Source organism: Epinephelus lanceolatus, chromosome 13 (genome assembly GCF_041903045.1).
Source record: "Epinephelus lanceolatus isolate andai-2023 chromosome 13, ASM4190304v1, whole genome shotgun sequence".
NCBI classification, from domain to species: Eukaryota; Metazoa; Chordata; class Actinopteri; order Perciformes; family Serranidae; genus Epinephelus; species Epinephelus lanceolatus.
In genome coordinates, this window is record NC_135746.1 from 14,201,908 (window position 1) to 14,223,451 (window position 21,544).

The 21,544-nt window shown below is 42.1% G+C and overlaps 1 protein-coding gene across 1 annotated transcript in view; it reads left to right on the forward strand.

The window, feature by feature from the left end:
• rp1l1b (rp1 like 1b) overlaps positions 1-20,970 on the forward strand; it is a 37,741-nt gene extending 16,771 nt beyond the window's left edge. The window contains exons 5-6 of the mRNA XM_078173779.1: positions 3,307-3,475; positions 3,624-20,970. Coding sequence (XP_078029905.1) covers positions 3,307-3,475; positions 3,624-19,975 — 16,521 coding nt within the window. The 3' untranslated portion in view covers positions 19,976-20,970. The remainder of the gene's footprint in view (positions 1-3,306; positions 3,476-3,623) is intronic.
• The last annotated feature ends 574 nt before the right edge of the window (positions 20,971-21,544 follow it).

Consider the following 21,544-nt stretch of genomic DNA (forward strand, 5'->3'; position numbering starts at 1 on the left):
ACAGGTCAACGTTGAAACTCCTCTCCCCTACTTTCATACCAGAGGTGTCTCAGAAACATGTCTTCCACAGCGGCAATTAATTATCTTCACCTGGGCTTTCTGTGACTATGGATGAAGCCATTCATCTGCCATCACCAACATTGGATTTTCAAATTCAAAACTGCACTTTCATCAAAACTGACTGCTCGTAAGCAAAACAAAAAATCAACAGAACTTTCAATATTTTAGTCTGCGTGTTTCTCTGAGTTGCACAGCTGTCAGAAGTGAACAGAGGCAGCAGTGTTCAATAGTGTGTGAGGAAAAAAATACAAAAGCACACTTAAATAAATGACACAAATAGGAATAGCAGTATTTATACAATCTATTTGCTATTTAACTTAAATGACATGCTCTGAAAATGTAAAAATCGCCAAACTTGAAGATGCATGGTTTTATCAGATGGCAAAATGTTTATTGGAATGGAAGCAAGCTACTTTTATCAGACCTTTGCATGAAGATAGTGGGGAATACAGGTCAGTGCACACTCACCCCGTAGATTAGCATTCAGTCATTCAGGCTAATCACCTGTGAGACAGAAGACTTAGATTTTAATTCACCTCACTGTGATGAAAAAGATGATTAACCTGCATGATATAAAGTTAGTCACGTTTGTTAATAACATTGCAGTACCAACAGACATAAAGCAAGACTTATTGTTCCTGTTGCAATATGAATTTAAAGAGTAGAAGGTTTCCGAAAGCAAAATAAATCAAAGTAATTACGCTGTGTTAATTTATTGTAATGCTCACACCACTGTTCTGCTTGTCTATATAATTGGTCCACTTCTTTCTCACACTCAGCAAGCTTTTATCACTGCTGAGAATTACCCACGGCTCTCACAAGTGACAATGGCAGCTTACTGTTGCAATGATGCACAGTCATCTCATGAAGTTGCCCTGAGATCATCCTGGATTAGGATATTTATCTTGTCTTTGACTCACTGCTTGACTCACAGCCTTCTCTTGCAGGGATTTAGAGGAGTGGTTCTCAACAAGGTGTCCGAGGATCAGAAACAGGCCTTGAGGGAGTTTCAGGGGGTCACAAAAATGGGGAACTGTTTATTTTTTGATATTTAATTCACTATAGAAGTGAGCCCAGTGTGAGTATAAGTCACAGGTGGGACTCTTCTAATTATAGGTTTCAATTCCTCCATGATTATCTTTTCAACTTTAGTCGACAACTGTAGAATTCTGGTCTTAATAGTGAAAATCTTTTCAGATGAAGGTCCCTGAAGTGAAATCTCGTCAAATGGGAGCCACCTAATGTGTATCAATTTAGGTGTCCTTGACGTGAAAAAGGTTGAGAACCACTGATTTAGAGCATACAAATGCACAAAACTGAAAACAATGCATAAACCCAGTTATAATATTACTAAAGTAGTACTTGTTTCTTAAATGTTTGTCTACAAATATGTAGTATTTGCTGTAGTCATGCTACGTGTTTAGTAAAACAATGGATATTTACGAAAATCAAGACATCAGACAAACACATTAAAGTTTTAAAACTTTGTTAATTGACACATTTTATATTAAACATTAAGGTAATATGGAAAGTGGCCACAGACGATTCAGTCTTAGTCAAAAAAGGGTTACATTAAAGTGCAGACTGTGCAGCTCAGTGGGTAAAATATAGCACCAACACTGCAGCAGTTAATCCCCAATTTGACCAGTTCTATAAATATGCACTGAGTTCCAGTGTTAAGGATATCCACCCAATGGCATATGTTACACTACATAAGAAACACAAGGCAACAGTAAATATGTTCTTCCTGTTAATGCAGGAAGTCTCTTTAGAGGAACAGTAGTAGGTGCTATGGTTGCTCTTCATGAGATAGGCTATGCATCTTGCTTCTTCCTTAAAGGGGAACGACTCCGGGCCACTCTCTCTCAAAGTGATGTCATAGGGTATTAAGTCTGGAGGTGCTCCATAGACAATAAATGGCAGCTTGATTTTGTGAACCCACAGAATGTTTGCTTTCATTTTATGCCAAAATGAGCTTTAATCTATTGTAATGTTCTCAGTTGTGAAACACACAATGTCCCCATATTCTCAGAACATTCCCCCTGGCTGCTCTCAGTGTCATCTGTAACCCCTTTTGCAATTAATTGTCAATGGAGCAGTTCTTGACTTTATACCCCATGACAGGGGCAGGCAACCTGTGGCTCCAGAGCTACATGCAGCTCTTTAAACACGCTCCATTGGCTTCGTGAAATTTTGACATAAAATTATATGGACATGAATCATGGTTGTTGGTTTTTGTTTTTTTTTTACATTAAAATTCAGTCACTGTTGTAGGCTTAAAGTGATTATAAATCCCAAAAACAAGGAAATGTCTTCGAGGAAAATAGAGGATTTAATACTGTGTGGAAAGATATATTTGCTTCCACCACCAATGCTGCAAAGTTAAATTACTAAATAATTATAACTGCAACTGCAGAGTAGCCACCTTGTAGTAAATCATAATAATGAATACTAAATGTTGATGGGCTAATTTAGACTTTACAGGCTGTTTCTTTTTTGGACAACAATGGCTCTTTTATAAGTCCAACCCCTGCCCTATGACATCAGAAATTTGAGTTTTAGCTTTCTGGTTTTTGGATTTGAGAGAGAGTTGTTTATGTTAAATGTTAATTTTAGACTGTCTTAGACCATTGGAATTACACGTATAAATTTTGAAAATGGCCATAGCTCCCCTTTTGGTGTTCTGCGATCAGTTTGTTCATACTTACAGGCCCCAGAAATCAAATCAAATATCCTTGCAATCAATCTTCAAACCACAAATATTCTATCCTGTTGTATGGGGCGAGCCCAGTGGATCACCGGCGGTTCTGCAGGTCTCAGAGTTTTTTTATGCAATATGAAATGGGATTCAGCTCAGAATTTACTCACCTCCAGCTTGTGATATAACATATACCCTTCATGTTTAAGCCATCTCCATAACTTTATCCAGATCTGTAAGAAAAGAAAGGTGTGCAAAAACTAATAGTTAGTCCTTCTTGGCCGTCGTCCGCCATGTTTGTTTCCCTTAAATTCACATTCAATCACCAGAGATTTGTGTAAAATTACAATTTGGAGAGTCAGGACTCTGGTTGTTTGTGAGTAGAATCTGTTGTGGTGAGCTTTTTCGTCCAGATCATTGCTCTCTAATTGTTAAATTTATCGTTACATGTCGTTTTGTGTGGGGTCACATTTTAAATATCTGTTAAGATTTTAAAATTTTTTAGTGTGGACCAGCCATAAGAAATACTTTCTGTTCTTCTGTTTCAGATTGACAGTGTCCAGAGTCTGATGCAGTGCCCCACTGTCCTCGTCTGTGTGGGACGTGAGCCATCCCACCCATCCATCATGGAGAATTTTCGGAAAACATCTGATGACAAACTTCCAAAGCTGAGTGTGAGGTCTCGCTCCAATGGCTGTAATGAAGGTCAGGAGGAAGGTAGGAGGAGCAGTTCGATGTCACAGACTTCATTTCTGAATTACATTTTAAATATTAATTACTGATCATATTCTAAGAAGTGTTTCACTGGAGAAGCTGTGTCACCATTTTTTCTTTTGTCTTTTCTGTGGCTCCATGGTAAACCAAGGACTACCAACGAGGAAGAGTGTCACCAATCCACAGCTGGAATCTGACAACAAATCTACTAGGCAGTCCGTGTCATCTGACAAGTCATTACCAGATGGAACCGACTCTCCGGATAATGCGGATTGCTGCTCGCACGCTGGTGATGGAATGAGAGATGATGATATAGAGAAACGGGTTCGTGTTAATAAAGATGGCAGTTTGTCTATGGAGATGAAAGTGCGCTTCAGGCTTCAAAATGACGAAACAATACATTGGACAACAGAAGTAAAAAAGACAACAGGCGGGACCTGTGAGATCCTACAAGGACACAATAACCCCTGTTTTGCTCAGATTAGTGATAGAAGTCATTCAGAATCTGAAAACATATCTGCTGGTGAGCAAGATGAGGCTCTCATCAGAAGGTGCTATCAAAGACATACAGAGGACCCTCATTGTCCTCACTGCTGCAGTCATTGCCAGGATTACGACATCTGGAAAAACATCCCAGAGGCGCAAGGAGCAACTCGCTGTGTCCGAACTTCCAGCTCAAGTGCGTCCTCACATACGATGGTCTCCAGGAAGATGGTGGTTGAAAGACAAACTAGCGAAGAGCATATAGACCAAGTGGTGGAGAGAGAAACTTGTGTGAAGCAGACTGTGGTGGCATCTGAAATTGTAGAGTACTGCACCATCAGGAGTGACACTTGCTCACCAAAGTGCAAGGTGCAGTCCTCCACACCAGACAACGGTGAGGTGTGTGTTGAAAGTTCTCCAAATGATCAGGACAATGTCAAAACTGCTGAAATACCAGAGCAAGAAGAACAAACAGGATCCGCTTCAAGTGCTTCCTCTGATATAACACAGCATGAGGAGGATCAAAATGATAAGGATGATGTCCCATTGAGTGCTTCAAGAGCATCGTCTCAGAATAGTAAACCTGAAAGGGAAGAGACCCCTGGAGCTTCAATTAGCCCTCCAGAAAGAGCATCCAATGATTCAGGGCACTCAAGCAAGTCAAGAAAATCAAGAAAATTGCACACTTGTAATTGCGGAGTGTCTAAAGATCCTGAGGATGGTACAAAAGGACAAGTCAAGGCCCAATCTGAAGAAGAAGAAGAAGGTGGAATACAAAGGGATCAATCAAGTGCCATGTCTGTCAAATCAAATACATCTGGCAGAACAAATAAATCTGAGGAAATACAGAATACAGAGTCTGAAGAAGTAGAGGAGAAAAGATCCAAAAGTGCCATGTCAGTTCATTCAGATGCCTCTACAAAATCCAAATCTGAAGTTTTAGACATTACAACTGAAGAAATGCAAACGCATGATGACAACGAAACACAAGAAAGACCAATAAGTAGCACGTCTGTTAAATCCTCTAAATCTGAAAAATCAATAAAGTCAGAAGTGGCAGCTGAACAACATAAGTCAGAGGAGGATGCCGATGAAGAACGAGCATTAAGTTCCACGTCATCAAAATCCAAAGCTTCTATTAAATCAAAGGGATCAAGAGACTCTTCTCTCCCAGATAAAGAACAAACTGAGGAGGAAACTGAGCAAGCAACATCTAAACATTCTGAGGAAGAAGAAGAAGCCGAAGAGGCTGGAGAAGAGCAGGAGAGAGTGCCAAGTGTCACGTCAACCAAATCAAATACCTCTGCAATATCTACCCATTCTAAGTCATCTAAGCTTCGAGATAATGCCGAGGAAGATAGTCAAGAGAGAGCATCTAGTGCCATGTCAAAAAAATCAGCAAAGTCTAAAACCTCTGAAATCGAGAATGCTGAAGAAGTGCAAGATGCAGAGCTGAGAACACCTGGTGCTTTGTCGGGAGTGTCCTCAAATAAAGCTGAGAGTGAGGAGGAGGTCGTGGAAACTGTGGGACGAGCTCCCAGCACCATGTCAGTGAAATCCATAAAGTCAAATGCATCTGCGAGATCCAGAAAATCAGAAAAATCAAATGCATCTGAACAATCGATAGTGTCTGACCTTTCACCTGAGGCTGAAAATAAAGAAAGAGCATCAAGTGCAATGTCAGCTAGGTCCGTCAAGTCAAATGTATCTGTAACATCTAGAAAGTCAAAAGTAAATGCTGAAGATGAAGACGTACCAACGGAGAGAGCAGCTAGTGCGATGTCAGCTAGGTCTAATGCATCTGCAAGATCTAGAGAATCAGTGAGGTCTGATCGTCAAGCTGACATTTCAGACGTTGGGAATGCCGAAGATGAAACTGAAGGGAGACCACAAAGCACACTATCAGTCAAATCAGCAAAGTCAGAGAAGTCAAATATCTCTGCAAAATCTAGCAAATCTAAATCATCTGAAGTTCCTAATAAAGAAAGTGATGACAATTGTGCGGGTGAAAACGACAGAGAGCAAACTCAAGATGATGAAGCGGAAGGGAGAACGTCCAGTGCAATGTCAGAAATATCAGTCAAGTCAAAATCATCTGCTATATCCAGTAAGTCAAAAGCCTTTAAAGATAGGTCTGGGGAAAACCATGGTGAGGATATCGCAGAAAGAGCACCAAGTGCAGTGTCAGCAAAGTCAAATGCCTCTGCAGTATCAACAAAATCAAAAGCTTCTGAAGTTCTTCCTGATAATAATGATATTTGTGATGAGGGAGATGCTGAAGAGGAAGCCAACGAGAGATCGCCAAGCTGCATTTCAGAAAAATCCAGCAAGTCTAACATTTCAGCAAGGTCAAATAAGTCAAATTGCTGTGATGGTTCAGATAGAGAAACTATTACTGAATATGAGGAAGAGAGGGGACCTAGTGCACTGTCAGTGAAATCAGCACGGTCAAACGTATCAGCCAAATCAAAACACTCAAATATTTCTGCCAAATCTAATATATCAGAACAGGGAGAGAGAGCTCCAAGCAATATGTCAACTACATCCGCTAAATCTGCAAAGTCAAATGCTTCAGGAAAATCAAAGAAATCAAGAGGTTCGGCAAATCCTTCTGAAAACTGTGGTGACGCTTCTGAAGATGTAGGTATTGAAGAGGAGACTGAAGGAAGATCAGGGAGCTCAATGTCAGTTCACTCAGTTGAGTCAAGCATTTCTCTGAGATCAAGTAAGTCGAAATGTTCTGCTCATGTTCCAGCTGAAGCAGGCCCCGAGCCCTCTGATGAAGAACATGACAAAGAACAAACTGATGAAAGAGCACCAAGCAGCATGTCAGCCAAATCAGTCAAGTCACATGTTTCTGAAATATCTGTTAAGTCTGCAGAGAGAGCACCAAGTTCGCTGTCAGTCAGATCAGAAAAATCCACAAAGTCTAATGTTTCTGCTACATCTAAAAGATCAAAAGTTTATGAAGTTCCCTTAGAAGATGGAGTTGATGCTACTGGCACTCCTGATGAAGGAGATGATAAAGAGGAAACCCAAGAGAGAGCACAGAGTGCAATGTCAGCCAAAACTGCAAAGTCAACTATTTCTGCCAAATCTACTAAGTCAAAAGGACTCGATGGTCCAGCTGAGGAAAATATATCTGATCATGAGGAACATGAAGAGAGAGCTCCAAGTAATTTGTCAGTAAGATCAGAAAAATCAGCAAAGTCAAGTCTTTCTGCAACATCAAGAATATCGAAAGTTTCTGAAGTTCCCTTGGAAGACACAGCTGAGAATCCTGAGGAAAGAGTTGTTGAAGGGGAGAGTGAAGAGAGAGCAATGAGCTCAAGGTCTGTCCAGTCAGTTAAGTCTGATAAATCTGCAAGGTCAAGTAAGTCTAAATGTTCTGCACATGTTCCAGCTGAAGAAAGCTTTGAGAGCCCTGATGAAGGAAATGTCGAAGAACAAACTGAAGAGCGAGCACCCAGCAGCATGTCAGCCAAATCAGTCCATTCACATGTTTCTGAAATATCTATGAAGTCTGCAGAGAGAGCACCAAGTGCTTTGTCGGCTAAATCAGCAAAGTCACATGCTTCTACAAAATCTGTCAAATCAAAAGCTTCCGAAGTTTGTTCTGTCAAAAGTACTGGCCCTCCTGATGAAGGAGATGATGAAGAGGAAACCCAGGAGAGAGCACAGAGTGCAATGTCAGCCAAAACTGCAAAGTCAACTATTTCTGCCAAATCTACTAAGTCAAAAGGACTCGATGATCCAGCTGAGGAAAATATATCTGATCATGAAGAACATGCAGAGAGAGCTCCAAGCACTTTGTCTGTAAGATCAGCAAAATCAGCAAAGTCAAATGTTTCTGCAACATCTAGAAGATCCAAAGTTTCAGAACTTGGCTTGGAAGATACAGTTGAGAATCCTGAGGAAAGCGTTGTTGAAGGGGAGAGTGAAGGGAGAGCAATGAGCTCAATGTCTGTCCAGTCAGTTCAATCAAATACATCTACAAGGTCAAATAAGTCTAAATGTTCTGCTCTTGTTCCACCTGAAAGCTTTGAGAGCCCTGAGGAAGGAAACGACAAAGAACAAACTGAAGAGCGAGCACCAAGCAGCATGTCAGCCAAATCAGTCCAGTCACATGTTTCTGAAATATCTATGAAGTCTGCAGAGAGAGCACCGAGTGCTTTGTCGGCTAAATCAGCAAAGTCAGCAAAGTCACATACTTCTACAAAATCTGTCAAATCAAAAGCTTCTGAAGTTTGTTCTGTCAAAAGTACTGGCCCTCCTGATGAAGGAGATGATGAAGAGGAAACCCAGGAGAGAGCACAGAGTGCAATGTCAGCCAAAACTGCAAAGTCAACTATTTCTGCCAAATCTACTAAGTCAAAAGGACCCAATGATCCAGCTGAGGAAAATATATCTGATCATGAGGAACATGTAGAGAGATCTCCAAGCAATTTGTCTGTAAGATCAGAAAAATCAGCAAAGTCAAGTCTTTCTGCAACATCAAGAATATCGAAAGTTTCTGAAGTTCCCTTGGAAGACACAGCTGAGAATCCTGAGGAAAGCGTTGTTGAAGGGGAGAGTGAAGAGAGAGCAATGAGCTCAAGGTCTGTCCAGTCTGTTAAATCAAATATTTCTACAAGGTCAAATAAGTCTAAATGTTCTACTCGTGTTCCACCTGAAGAAAGCTTTGAGAGCCCTGAGGAAGGAAATGACAACGAACAAACTGAAGAGCGAGCACCAAGCAGCATGTCAGCCAAATCAGTCCATTCACATGTTTCTGAAATATCTGTAAAGTCTGCAGAGAGAACACCAAGTGCTTTGTCAGTTAAATCAGCAAAATCACATGCTTCTACAAAATCTATCAAATCAAAAGCTTCTGAAGTTTGTTCTGTCAAAAGTACTGGCCCTCCTGATGAAGGAGATGATGAAGAGGAAACCCAGGAGAGAGCACAGAGTGCAATGTCAGCCAAAACTGCAAAGTCAACTATTTCTGCCAAATCTACGAAGTCAAATGGACCCAATGATCCAGCTGAGGAAAATATATCTGATCATGCGGAGCATGCAGAGAGAGCTCCAAGCAATTTGTCAGTAAGATCAGCAAAATCAGCAAAGTCAAATGTTTCTGCAACATCAAGAAGATCCAAAGTTTCAGAACTTGGCTTGGAAGATACAGTTGAGAATCCTGAGGAAAGAGTTGTTGAAGGGGAGAGTGAAGGGAGAGCAATGAGCTCAAGGTCTGTACAGTCAGTTCAATCAAATACTTCTACAAGGTCAAATAAGTCAAAATGTTCTGCCTGTGCTCCACCTGAAGAAAGCTTTGAGAGCGCTGATGAAGGAAACGACAAAGAACAAATTGAACAGCGAGCACCAAGCAGCATGTCAGCCAAATCAGTCCAGTCACATGTTTCTGAAATATCTATAAAGTCTGCAGAGAGAGCACCAAGTGCTTTGTCAGCTAAATCAGCAAAGTCAGCAAAGTCACATGCTTCTACAAAATCTGTCAAATCAAAAGCTTCTGAAGTTTGTTCTGTCAAAAGTACTGGCCCTCCTGATGAAGGAGATGATGAAGAGGAAACCCAGGAGAGAGCACAGAGTGCAATGTCAGCCAAAACTGCAAAGTCAACTATTTCTGCCAAATCTACAAAGTCAAATGGAACCAGTGATCCAGCTGAGGAAAATATATCTGATCACGAAGAACATGCAGAGAGAGCTCCAAGCAATTTGTCAGTAAGATCAGCAAAGACAAATGTTTCTGCAACATCTAGAAGATCCAAAGTTTCAGAACTTTGCTTGGAAGATGCACTTGACAATCCTGAGGAAAGAGTTGTTGAAGGGGAGAGTGAAGGGAGAGCAATGAGCTCAAGGTCTGTCCAGTCAGTTAAGTCTAATAAATCTGCAAGGTCAAATAAGTCGAAATGTTCTGCACATGTTCCAGCTGAAGAAGGCTTTGAGAGCGCTGATGAAGGAAATGACACAGAACAAACTGAAGAGCGAGCACCCAGCAGCATGTCGGTCAAATCAGTCCAGTCACATGTTTCTGAAATATCTATAAAGTCTGCAGAGAGAGCACCAAGTGCTTTGTCAGCTAAATCAGCAAAGTCACATGCTTCTGCAAAATCTGTCAAATCAAAAGCATCTGACGTTTGTTCTGTCAAAAGTACTGGCCCTCCTGACGAAGGAGATGATGAAGAGGAAACCCAAGAGAGAGCACAGAGTGCAATGTCAGCCAAAACTGCAAAGTCAACTATTTCTGCCAAATCTACTAAGTCAAAAGGACTCGATGGTCCAGCTGAGGAAAATATATCCGATCATGAAGAACATGCAGAGAGATCTCCAAGCACTTTGTCAGTAAGATCAGCAAAATCAGCGAGGACAAATGTTTCTGCAACATCTAGAAGATCCAAAGTTTCAGAACTTTGCTTGGAAGATGCACTTGACAATCCTGAGGAAAGAGTTGTTGAAGGGGAGAGTGAAGGGAGAGCAATGAGCTCAAGGTCTGTCCAGTCAGTTAAGTCTAATAAATCTGCAAGGTCAAATAAGTCGAAATGTTCTGCACATGTTCCAGCTGAAGAAAGCTTTGAGAGCGCTGATGAAGGAAATGACAACGAACAAACTGAAGAGCGAGCACCAAGCAGCATGTCGGTCAAATCAGTCCATTCACGTGTTTCTGAAATATCTAAAAAGTCTGCAGAGAGAGCACCAAGTGCTTTGTCAGCTAAATCAGCGAAGTCATGCACTTCTACAAAATCTATCAAATCAAAAGCTTCTGAAGTTTGTTCTGTCAAAAGTACTGGCCCTCCTGATGAAGGAGATGATGAAGAGGAAACCCAAGAGAGAGCACAGAGTGCAATGTCAGCCAAAACTGCAAACTCAACTGTTTCTGCCAAATCTACGAAGTCAAAAGGACCCGATGATCCAGCTGAGGAAAATATATCTGATCATGAGGAACATGAAGACAGAGCTCCAAGTAATTTGTCAGTAAGATCAGCAAAATCAACAAAGTCAAGTATTTCAGCCGTGTCCAAGAAATCAAAAGCCTCTGGCATTTCTACTGACCATGTTGCTGATTCGCCTGAAAAGGCAAATGAAGAGGAGGTCAGTGAAAGCAGACCAGCAAGTTCAGTGTCAGTCCATTCAGTCAAGTCAAAGGTTTCTGAAAGATCAACTAGGTCAAAATGTTCAGCTGATGTTTCAGTTGAAGAAAACATCACCAGACCTAAGTCACATGCTTCCACAGTATCTATAAAATCAAATACATCTAAAATTCCTCCTGATTCTAATTCTCCTGACGGGAGCAAGGATGAGGAAGACAGACCAGAGAGTGCATTGTCTGTGAAGTCCATCAAGTCACATATTTCTGCCAGATCCAAAAAGTCAGAATGTTCTGATGTTCCAGCTGATGAAAGGTGTGAGAGCCCATGTGAAGAAAATGATAAAGAGCAAACTGAGGAAAGAGCAGCAAGCTGCATTTCACTCAGATCAGTTCATTCTCATGTTTCTGAAAGATCTGTTAAGTCACAGGCCTCCATTGTTACAACTGATGATGAAGCTGAACTTGAGGAAACTACAAAGAGAGCCCCTAGTGCCCTGTCAGCTAAATCAGCAAAATCGCATGCTTCGGCAAAATCTAGAAAATCAAATGCTTCTGAAGTTTGTTCTGTTGAAACTACTGGCATCTCTGATGAAGGGAATGAAAAGGAGGAAGCTCAAATGAGACCACAGAGTGCAACATCAGCCAAATCCACACAGTCAGCCATGTCTGTAAAATCAAGTAAGTCAAAAGTCTGTGAAGTTTCTTCAGAAGAAAACGCATCAAATGATGAAGAAACTGCACAAAGACCACCAAGCACCCTGTCAGCTAGATCAGCCAGATCTGCCAAATCAACACAGTCACATATTTCTGCAAAGTCTAGTACATCAAAAGCCTCTAATACTCAAAGGGAAGAGACTCAAGAGGATACGACAGAGCGAGCACCAAGCAGTGCCTCTGTCAAATCAGCGAAATCTAGAATGTCAAATGCCTCAACCGTATCAAGGAAATCAAAAGCTGTTGAAGATGGCGCTAACATTGCTGATGAAAACACTGAAGAAGACACAGAGGAGAGAGCAATGAGCTCAGTGTCTGCCAAATCAGTGAGGTCAAATGTAACATCAGTATCTACAAAATCAAAAGCTTCTCACGATCCTCAAAATGTAAACAATGAAGAGGATGGTGGAAATGAAGCTGAAGAAAGTGTGGCTGATTGTGAGGAAACTGAAGAGAGGGCACCAAGCACCATGTCAATCCAATCATTAAAGTCAGATCTGTCTCAGAAGTCCAGGAAATCAAAAGTTTCAGAAAGGACAGCTGAAACACACGGTGAAGAGGCAGATCAAACTGAGAGGACTCCAAGTGTTTTGTCAGTAAAAACAAATGTTTCGTCGAGAACCACAAAGTCAAACGTATCTGAAATTAGTGAAAGGACTGATGTAAGAACAAGAAGTGCAATGTCAACAAAATCAGCTAAATCAAATCAATCGACAAAATCAAACAAACTAATAGCTTCTGAAATCCCTACTATAGAAAGTTCGGAAACTCCTAATGAAGAAAATGCTGAAGAGAAATCGGAGAGAGCTCCAAGTGCCAAGTCAGCAAGGTCAAAAACATCAGTGAGATCAAAGAAATCCAAAGTATCTGATGTTCCTGCTGATGAAAACGAAGAGAGAACACTTAGCCCCGTGTCAGTAAAATCCAGTCGATCCAAAATATCGGGCATGTCTGAAATCCCTGCTCTGACAGTTGAGGAAAGTGAGGACAGAGTACCTTCAGCCATGTCATCAAAGTCTAAGGTTTCAGCACGTTCAAATAAGTCAAAGGCATCTGAGGTTAAAGACAAGAAAAGCGAAGGGCGGCCAAAAAGTTCTTTATCTGTCAAGTCAAATCTGTCCGTGAAATCTCGAAAATCCAGAGCAACTGATATTTCAATAGGAGAAATTGTGGAAAATAACGAGGAGTCTGTTCATGTTCCTCCTGATGAGAACACCAGTGTTTCTTCTGTAACTGTAGGGGAAGATGTGAATCCTGAAGATGAGAGTAAACCCATGACTAGTTTGCATGAGGAAGAGACACAAGATGCAGACGATCAAGATACAAAACATGCAATTCCAGAACCTATTACTAAAATTGAGTCCGTTGCAAAATCTGCTGTGTCAGAAACCTGTCGAAGTGCACAACAACCAAAAGGAGATAAACATGGCATATGTCACACAGACTCAAATGAAAGTGGTATGTCACAAACTCTGTCCACTTCAGATGTTCCTAAAGAGACGTGTGAGACTCACGCCACTGAAGAATCAAAATCTGATGAGTCTAAGAGGATGACAAATGGTCCACTGGAAGCTGCAGCCACCGATCGGAGTGTCAAGGATAACAAAAGTGACAAAAGCAGCAAGCGCAGACACAAAAACACAAACACTGACAACGTCGAGCTGGTCCCATCTAGCCTTCCAAATGCATCCCCCACTGAGGTTGTGAGTGAATGGCTGAATTCAATACCAGCAGAGAGTGATATGTATAACATGGAGGAATTTCATGAAAACTGTGAGGGACAGAAAACTGGTCACACAATGGAGGAAATTAACAGAATGGAGAATACTGAAACACACGACTCTGCAGCTGAGGGTACAAAAGACACAAATGAAGGAGTTGTAATGAACAGTGCCCCTAATGATGACTGCCAAGCGAGCACAGAGGCCCCAAATGCAGATAATGCCTGTACTCAGAGAGACGATGCTTCAAAGATATTCAACTCGTCAGTACAGGTGATGAAAGTTCTTTTAAATCCAAAGCTGGACAGATGCAACAGTTTACCGGAAATCTCTCCAGTGTATGGACGTAAACTAAGCACTTCAGCTAGGGGTCTTCTGGATTGCCTTGTGAAGTTGCAGTTAATAGACCATAATCCTAAAAATGCAAACGAAAAGGATGAACGATACCAAGAGCTAATGAATATTCTTCAATCTCTTTGGCTTTGTGATCCTCCAAAAAACGAACGTGTGTTAAAGAAGGGTGATCGCCGTTCTGTGGACGATGAATTCAATCATACGTCGTCCTCTGGTGTGGATGTCAGCAGTGGCTCTACGGGCTCTGGGAACAGTAGTGATGGCGTAAAGGGTAATGTGTCTAAACCACATACAAGTGCAGATGCGTTAAGGAGAGTACAAGAAGTCTGTGAGGTTGAAGCAGAAGCTCAATGGACATCTGAGAGAGAAGTAGAAGGAATGTATGAGGAAAAACAAAAGGAAGATGATCCAGCAACAGATGAAACAATTGAAGGCGATAGTCCAACAGAACTACCTGAAACACCACCCTCCTCAAACGTGAGTTCAGGAAATGGCAGTAAAATTACGTCTCAGGATCCTGATCCTGTTTGGGTCTTATCCCTATTAACTAAAATAGAAAAGCAGTTCATGACACATTACATCAACGCAATGAGTGAGTTCAAAGTCCGGTGGAACCTGGATAATAACGAGCAGCTTGACATGATGATAAACGAACTGAAAAGTGAGGTCCAAAAAAGAATCCAAAGAAGTATAAACCGGGAACTGAGGAAAATTCAGGCTCAAGCAGGCCTACCAAGACCTCCTAAAGACGCAATGTCCCGTGCTTCAACCACACAAACAGATGAGAGAAGACGGAGACTGAAGATTATGCTCAAACAATCAGTTGATCCCCAAGCAGAAAAAAGTGACGATTCAGCAACAGGCACGTCTTACAGTGACCAGCGGAGTGAAAACGATGATGAATACTGTCCATGTGAAACGTGCGTTAAGAAGAAAATGACGTCAAGGCGGCCACTTCCTGCAGAAGTTATGAATATTGCACCTGTTGCTGTAGAATTTGACCTGAAGAGGATTCTGGTGATGAAGAATGGTGGTCCTGGCAATACACAGGCAATCAACTGTGCTCACGCTGAAAATGACACTGAAACAAGAGCAGCAGAAACACTTGTAGAAGCAGTTATTGTCAAAGCTGTAACTGAAGTGGAAAGGGATGAAGTATGTCATCATACTGAGGATGTGTGTCAAGATGCAGGTCAAGAAGATGAGCCTGAAAACAAAGATACGGAAGATGCCATCCAAGAATTGACTGAACAGACTGTTGCTGAGGAAACAGTGAAGGCCTTGTCTATAGATAATACTGAGGCAATAAGCAAAACAGAAGATGAAATGGCAGAAAATGAGAGTGGAGACATAGGCACGGTAGAGGATGAATCCATGATAGAGGACGCAGGCACAGCTGAACTGAAGAAGGCAGATGACAATGATGAGGAATTGTCGGAGGAACCTGCAGAAGGAGCAGAGGTTGATGTAGAAAGTCAGACTGCTGTGGATGAGTCCAAAGAAGAGACTGCTGAAGCCACCACTGCTGAAGATGAAAACACACAAGAAGAGGATGACGAGGCAGTCACAACTAAAGATGAAAATGACAAAGACGAGGCTGTGGAAGCAGAGATGGTTGATAATGATGAAGAGATTCCTGCCGTGAGTGCAGATGAGTCTGCAGATGAGAATAATGGCACAGTCACAGCTGAAGATGAGATTGCTGCAGACAAAGAGATTGCTGTCACAAGTGAAGATGAACTTGAGGAGGAGGCTTCTGAAGCTCCCACAGCCGAAGATGAAAATGCAGCAGTAGAATCCACTGTGGCAGCTACAAGTGAACATGAATCTGACAAAGGTGAGGCTGTGGAAGAAGGGACAGTCGATGAAGAAGAGGAGATTGCTGCCACAAGTGCAGATGAGAACGATGACACAGCCACAGCTGATGAATTAGCAAAAGAAGCTGCTGAAGAAGCAAGTGAAGATGAGATGGCTGTAGAAAAAGAGACAGGCGAAGACGAGTCAAAGGATGAGACTGCCGAAGATGAAATTACAGCAGACGAGGCCACTGTGGCTGCAGCAACTGAGCAGGAATCAGACAAAGATGAGGCAGTGGAAGAAGGGACAGCTGATGATGAAGAGATCGCTGCCACCAGTGATGATGACCTGGAGGAAGAGGCTGCTAAAGCCACCGCAGCTGAAGATGAAAATGCAGCAGAAAAGGCTGACGTGACATCCGCAGGTGAACATGAATCTGACAAAGACGAGGCTGTGGAGGAGGGGACAGTTGATGAAGAAGAGGAGATTGCTGCCACGAGTGCAGATGAGAACGATGACATAGCTACAGCTGGTGAGTCATCAAAAGAACCAGCTGAAGAAGCAGAAACCGAAGATGATATGGCTGTAGACAAGGAATGTGTTGTCACAGATGACGATGAATCAAAGGACGAGACCGCTGAAGACGAAACTCCAGCAGAGGAGACTGCCGTAGCAGAGTTAACCGACCATGAATCAGACAAAGATGAAGCAGTGGAAGAAGGGACAGCTGATGATGAAGAAATTGCTGCCACTAGTGAAGATGAACTAAAGGAAGAGGCCGCTAAAGCCACCGCAGCCGAAGAAGAGGCTGATGCGACTTCCACAGGTGGACATGAATCCAGCAAAGACGTGGCTGTGGAAGAAGAGATGGTTGATGATGAAGAGGAGATTGCTACCACAAGTGCAAATGATTCTGCAGATGAGAACGATGATGAATTGTCAAAAGAACCAGCTGAAGAAGGAACTGAAGATGAGCTGGCTGTAGAAAAGCAGATCACAACTGCAGATGAATCAAAGGAAGAGGATGCTGAAGATGACGTTGAAGCTGAAGAGACTGCTGTGTCAGCAACAACTGAAAATGAATCTGATGACGAAGAAGCTGTGGAAGAAGACATTCCAGCCACCACTGCTGACGAGTCTGCAGATGAGAACGATGATACAGCCACAGATGAAAAAAAAGAAAGTGACGATGAGGTTGCTGTAGAAAAGGAGACTGCTGTCACAACTGAAGATGAATCGAATGAAGATGCTGCTGAAGCCACCACAGCTGAAGATGAAAACATGGCAGACACAACAGAACATGAATCTGAACAGGAAGAGGCTGCGGTAGCATCGGCAGCTGAAGACGTGGAAGAGACGGCTGCCACCAGCGATGATGATTCTGCAGAGAGTTTGGATGGCACCACAAATGAAGATGAGGCCGCAGAGGAGAATGAACCAGCTGTGGAAGCAGCAAGTGAAGATGAGCTTGTTGTGGAAAAGGAGATTGCCGGTACAAGTATGGACGAACTTAAGGAAGAGGCTGCTGAAGCCACGGCTGCTGAAGATGAAAATGTGGCAGACACAACTGAACATGAATCTGAACATGAAGAGGCTGTAGAGGAAGGGACAGCCGACGATGACGAGGAGATTCCTGCCATGAGTGCGGATGAGTCTGCAGATGAGAACGACGACACAACCACAGCTGATGAATCATCAAAAGAACCAGTTGAACAGGCAACAACTGAAGAAGAGATGGCTGTTGAAATAAAGGCTGATGTCACAGGCGAAGACGAATCAAATGAAGATGAAACTGCAGCAGAAGACACTGCTGTGGCAGCCACAACTGAAAATGAATCCGACAAAGATGGAGAAGAGACTGCTGCCACCAGTGATGATGATTCAGCAGAAGATGCCACCACAAATGAAGATGAGACTGCAGAGGAGAGTCATGTCACAGGTGATGAACTGTCAATGAAACCAGCTGAAGCAGCAACAGCCGAAGAGGATGCGACAGAAAAAGAGGCAAGTGTCGCAAGTGAAGACGAATCAAAGGAACAGACTGCTGACGATGAAACCGAAGCAGAGGACGCTGCTGTGGAAGAAGAGTCAAAGGAAGAGCTTGCAGAAGCCACCAAAGTTGAAGAAAATACTGCAGAAGAGTCTGATGAGGCAGCCACAGCTGAGGGTGAATCTGGAGAGGATGAGGCTGCCGCGAACGATGAAGATGAAACTGCGGACAATGATAATGCAACAACGGCTGAAGATGAAAGTGCTGTTGAAAAAGAACATGAAGCTAAAGATGACAGTGTTGACGAACAGGCAGATGTTGAAGCTACATCTGAACATGAATCGGACGAAGATGCAGCTGTGGAAGCCACCAGTGCAGATGAGTCCGAGTCAGATGAGAGGGAAAAAGCTGGCAAAGCAATAAGTGAAGATGAAGCTGCTGAAGAAAAAGAGATTGCTGCCACAAGTGAAGATGAAAAGGAGGAAGAAGCTGGTGAAGAGGAAAACACTGCAGAAGATGTGGCAGCTACAAGTGAACATGAATTGGACAAAGATGAGGCTGTGGCAGCCACCAGTGCAGATGAGTCTGAGCCAGATGAGAAGGAGACAACTGACAAAGCAACAAGTGAAGATGAGGAAAAAGAGATTGCTGCCACAAGTGAAGATGAAATGAAGGAAGAAGCTGGTGAAGAGGAACATGAATCTGACAAAGAGGAAGCTGTGGAGGAAACTGCTGCTAGCACTGAAGATGATTCTGCAGAAGACATGGATGCCACCACAAATGATGAAGCTACAGAGGAAAACGACAACACAACCAAAGCTGACGAACTGTCAAAAGAACCCTCGGAAGCAGCAACAACTGATGATGAGGTTGCTGTGGAAAAAGAGGCTGCCACCACAGATGAGGAGGACGCCAAGGAGGAGACTGTCGAGGGAGCTACAGCCACAGAAAAAGAAAATTCAGATGAAGAGAAAATCAGTAAAGCTGATGATGAATCAAAGGAGGAGGTGGAGGAAACCACAAATGAACAACTTGTGGAAAAGGATGATAATGTGGAAGCTGATCCTGAATCAGCAGGTGATGAAAGCTCCAAAGCTGCGACTGAAAATGAATCAGAGGAAGAGGACGATGAATCGGCCACAGATGGGAATGAAACAGTAACCAACGCGACAACAGATGCAAATGAGACTGCAGCAGAGGAGGATTCTTCAGAAGTTGCAAATGATAATGAATCAGGAGAAGAGTGTGTAGAAACAAAGCCTGAGACTGAAAATGAAAGTGCAGGAGAAGATGAAAATGCAGATGAGGATAAAGTGGATGAAAATAAGACTTCAAGTGAGGCAGAGGATGTTGAGGTAGCATCTGCCGAAGAGCTTCACGGCACAGAATCATCTGAGAAAATTGCAGAAAGCAGGGCCGCCGAAGATGTTGTAAAAGAGGAAGAAAAAGATGGAGATGATAATGGATCTCACAATGAAGAACAAGAAGAAGGTATAACAACTGGTGAGGAAGAGGCTGAAAATGATGGAGACGAATCTGCGGAAAATGAAAGTACTAAGGAGCATGGAGCAACAGGTGAAGACTGCACAGAAGCTGCAACAACAGGAAATGAATGTGAAGAACATGAAACAAATGACGAATCTGAAAAGCCTGAAAGTGACGGTGGAGAGGAGTCTGGAACAGAAGGTGCATCTACAGGAGAAGCCCAAACAGGAAAGGAAGAATCCATCGATAACTCAGAAGATGAATCTGCAGATAACAAACTGTCAGCTGTAGAAGAAGAAAATGACATGACAGATGATCGAGAAGATGCCATCACCGAAACAAATGATGAAACAGAAGGGGCAGATGACGTGGTGGAGCTGAAGCCAGATAAGGAAGATGAAGTGGAGGACATCTCGGAAAACAAAGCAGTGGAAGATGAAGGTAACGATGAACAGCAAACAAGTGTAACACAATGTGAACGCATCAACATCACAAATGGAAGCCATGATAATGACGAAGATGTCGAAGCCTCCGAAAAAGAAGAAGAGGAGGAGGAAACTTCAAAGACAACCAATGAAGACTGGGGAGAACACCACGGAGATTCGGCCGATGGAGAAGACGAAGCAGAGGAAGATTCAGACGAAGCAGATGACGGAGAGCAAGATTTTACTCCGAGCAAGATGGAGAATCGAGAGATGCCAAAAAAAGCAGCTGAGAAAACAACACCAATCACACTTGATGCTCTGAGCAAAGTGAAGGCAGAATCTGAGGATGGCACTTACGCGGATGTTGAAGATTCTGAGACTGACGTAAACACCCAGGAAGAAGTTTCAAGCCTCGAATCAAAGACTTCGAAGACGATTTCGTCATAAGATGACTGTGACTCTGCAAAGACTAAAAGGAGGAGAAGACAGCAGCTGCAAGTAATGAGCAGTCTGAAGTCATTCTTGTTTTAGTCAAACCCTCGGGTCTTCCAGAAGAGACCAAACAAGAACTTTAAAGCAAAAAAAAGCAGAATGATTGATCTAGATGATTAGATCTTATTATATATTCGCTAAAGAAACACAAGCACTTTGAAGCAGCATCTCTGCTGCTGGGACTGAGCTCATGCACAGCTACTGATCATGCACTTGCATGTAAAAGGAATCATAAAACTTGAATGTATATACATACTTATAAATACATACTGTATGTAGGAGGTTTGCACAGTTTTAATGCAAAACTAAATGGGATTTATTTTCATTATAGTGTTTGTTACATGCTAACTACTGGAACTCCGAGCCTCAGACAGACACTCGGCACCAGTGGCAAAATAAGCTTTATGGACTGTTACATTTATGATTTAAAGAATGTCATACATGCACATGTACTGTAGTGTTTCTTCAAATTACTGCAGTGTACTTACACTACTTTCCTTGCAGGATTAAGCAAGTCTCTGACTGTATTTAAACTTATCCAAAGTATTCTTTGAAGAGTTTTGGCTCCAAAGTTAAAATTAAAGGTATATATTTTTCTAGTTAATATTTCTGGACAGCCAGAAACTGTTGATAATATTCATTTTGAATGTTTAATGTACTAATATGCAGATACAATACTGTTGATCTAAAGAACAAACTGGATGATGATGATTAACATCAGCATCTTCACAGTTCCATCAGGTAACTGCTTTATAGCTTTAATTGACTTCTGTAGCAGCTGAACCAGAACATGTCAGGGTTTTCTGTATCACGACGATATGTTCTGTATTTTAGCAATTCAGCAGTGTTTATCAGTAAGAAAATACACTATTCTCTGTGGCACAGAGGTTACTACCTTTGCTGAATGTACTGTATTTATTGTCTCTGAAATAAAAAGTACTTTGAAGTCATTTTTGTTATTCTTTTGTGAGACAATTCAAATTTTAAATAGAAATCAAAACTGTGATATTGATGTTTCACACACCAAACCCACCATTCATGGAAAAAAATACGTATTGCGCTTAGATGGAGACACTAAGGGTGCTTTCAGACCGATAGTTCACTTGTTCTGGTCCAAATCAGGGACTAGTTTTGTTGCATAATTGCCTAGAGTTGGTTCGTGTTCTTTAAAGTATGTATACAATTCCATATAACACAAATTACCAATATTGATACTACAACTGTTAATCAACATTGTCGTTCAGAGAGATTTTCTGCACCCTACATTACTAAAAATCAATTAGTTTGTTGGTAATGATGGGTTGTTTTTGGGGGGTTTATAAGATACTTAAAAACATTACACATATCACACACAGGTATAATCAGCTCCTGTGGAGAGGTATGGTGAATGCGTGCATGAGTCTGTCTATTGAGACTTCATTCACTCTCCTGCTGTGAGCGCCATTACACCCAGCTGATGGATGTGCCTCGCTCAGAGTTTCCATTCGCAGTCTCCTGTGGTCATGTGACTTACATAATTGGTGT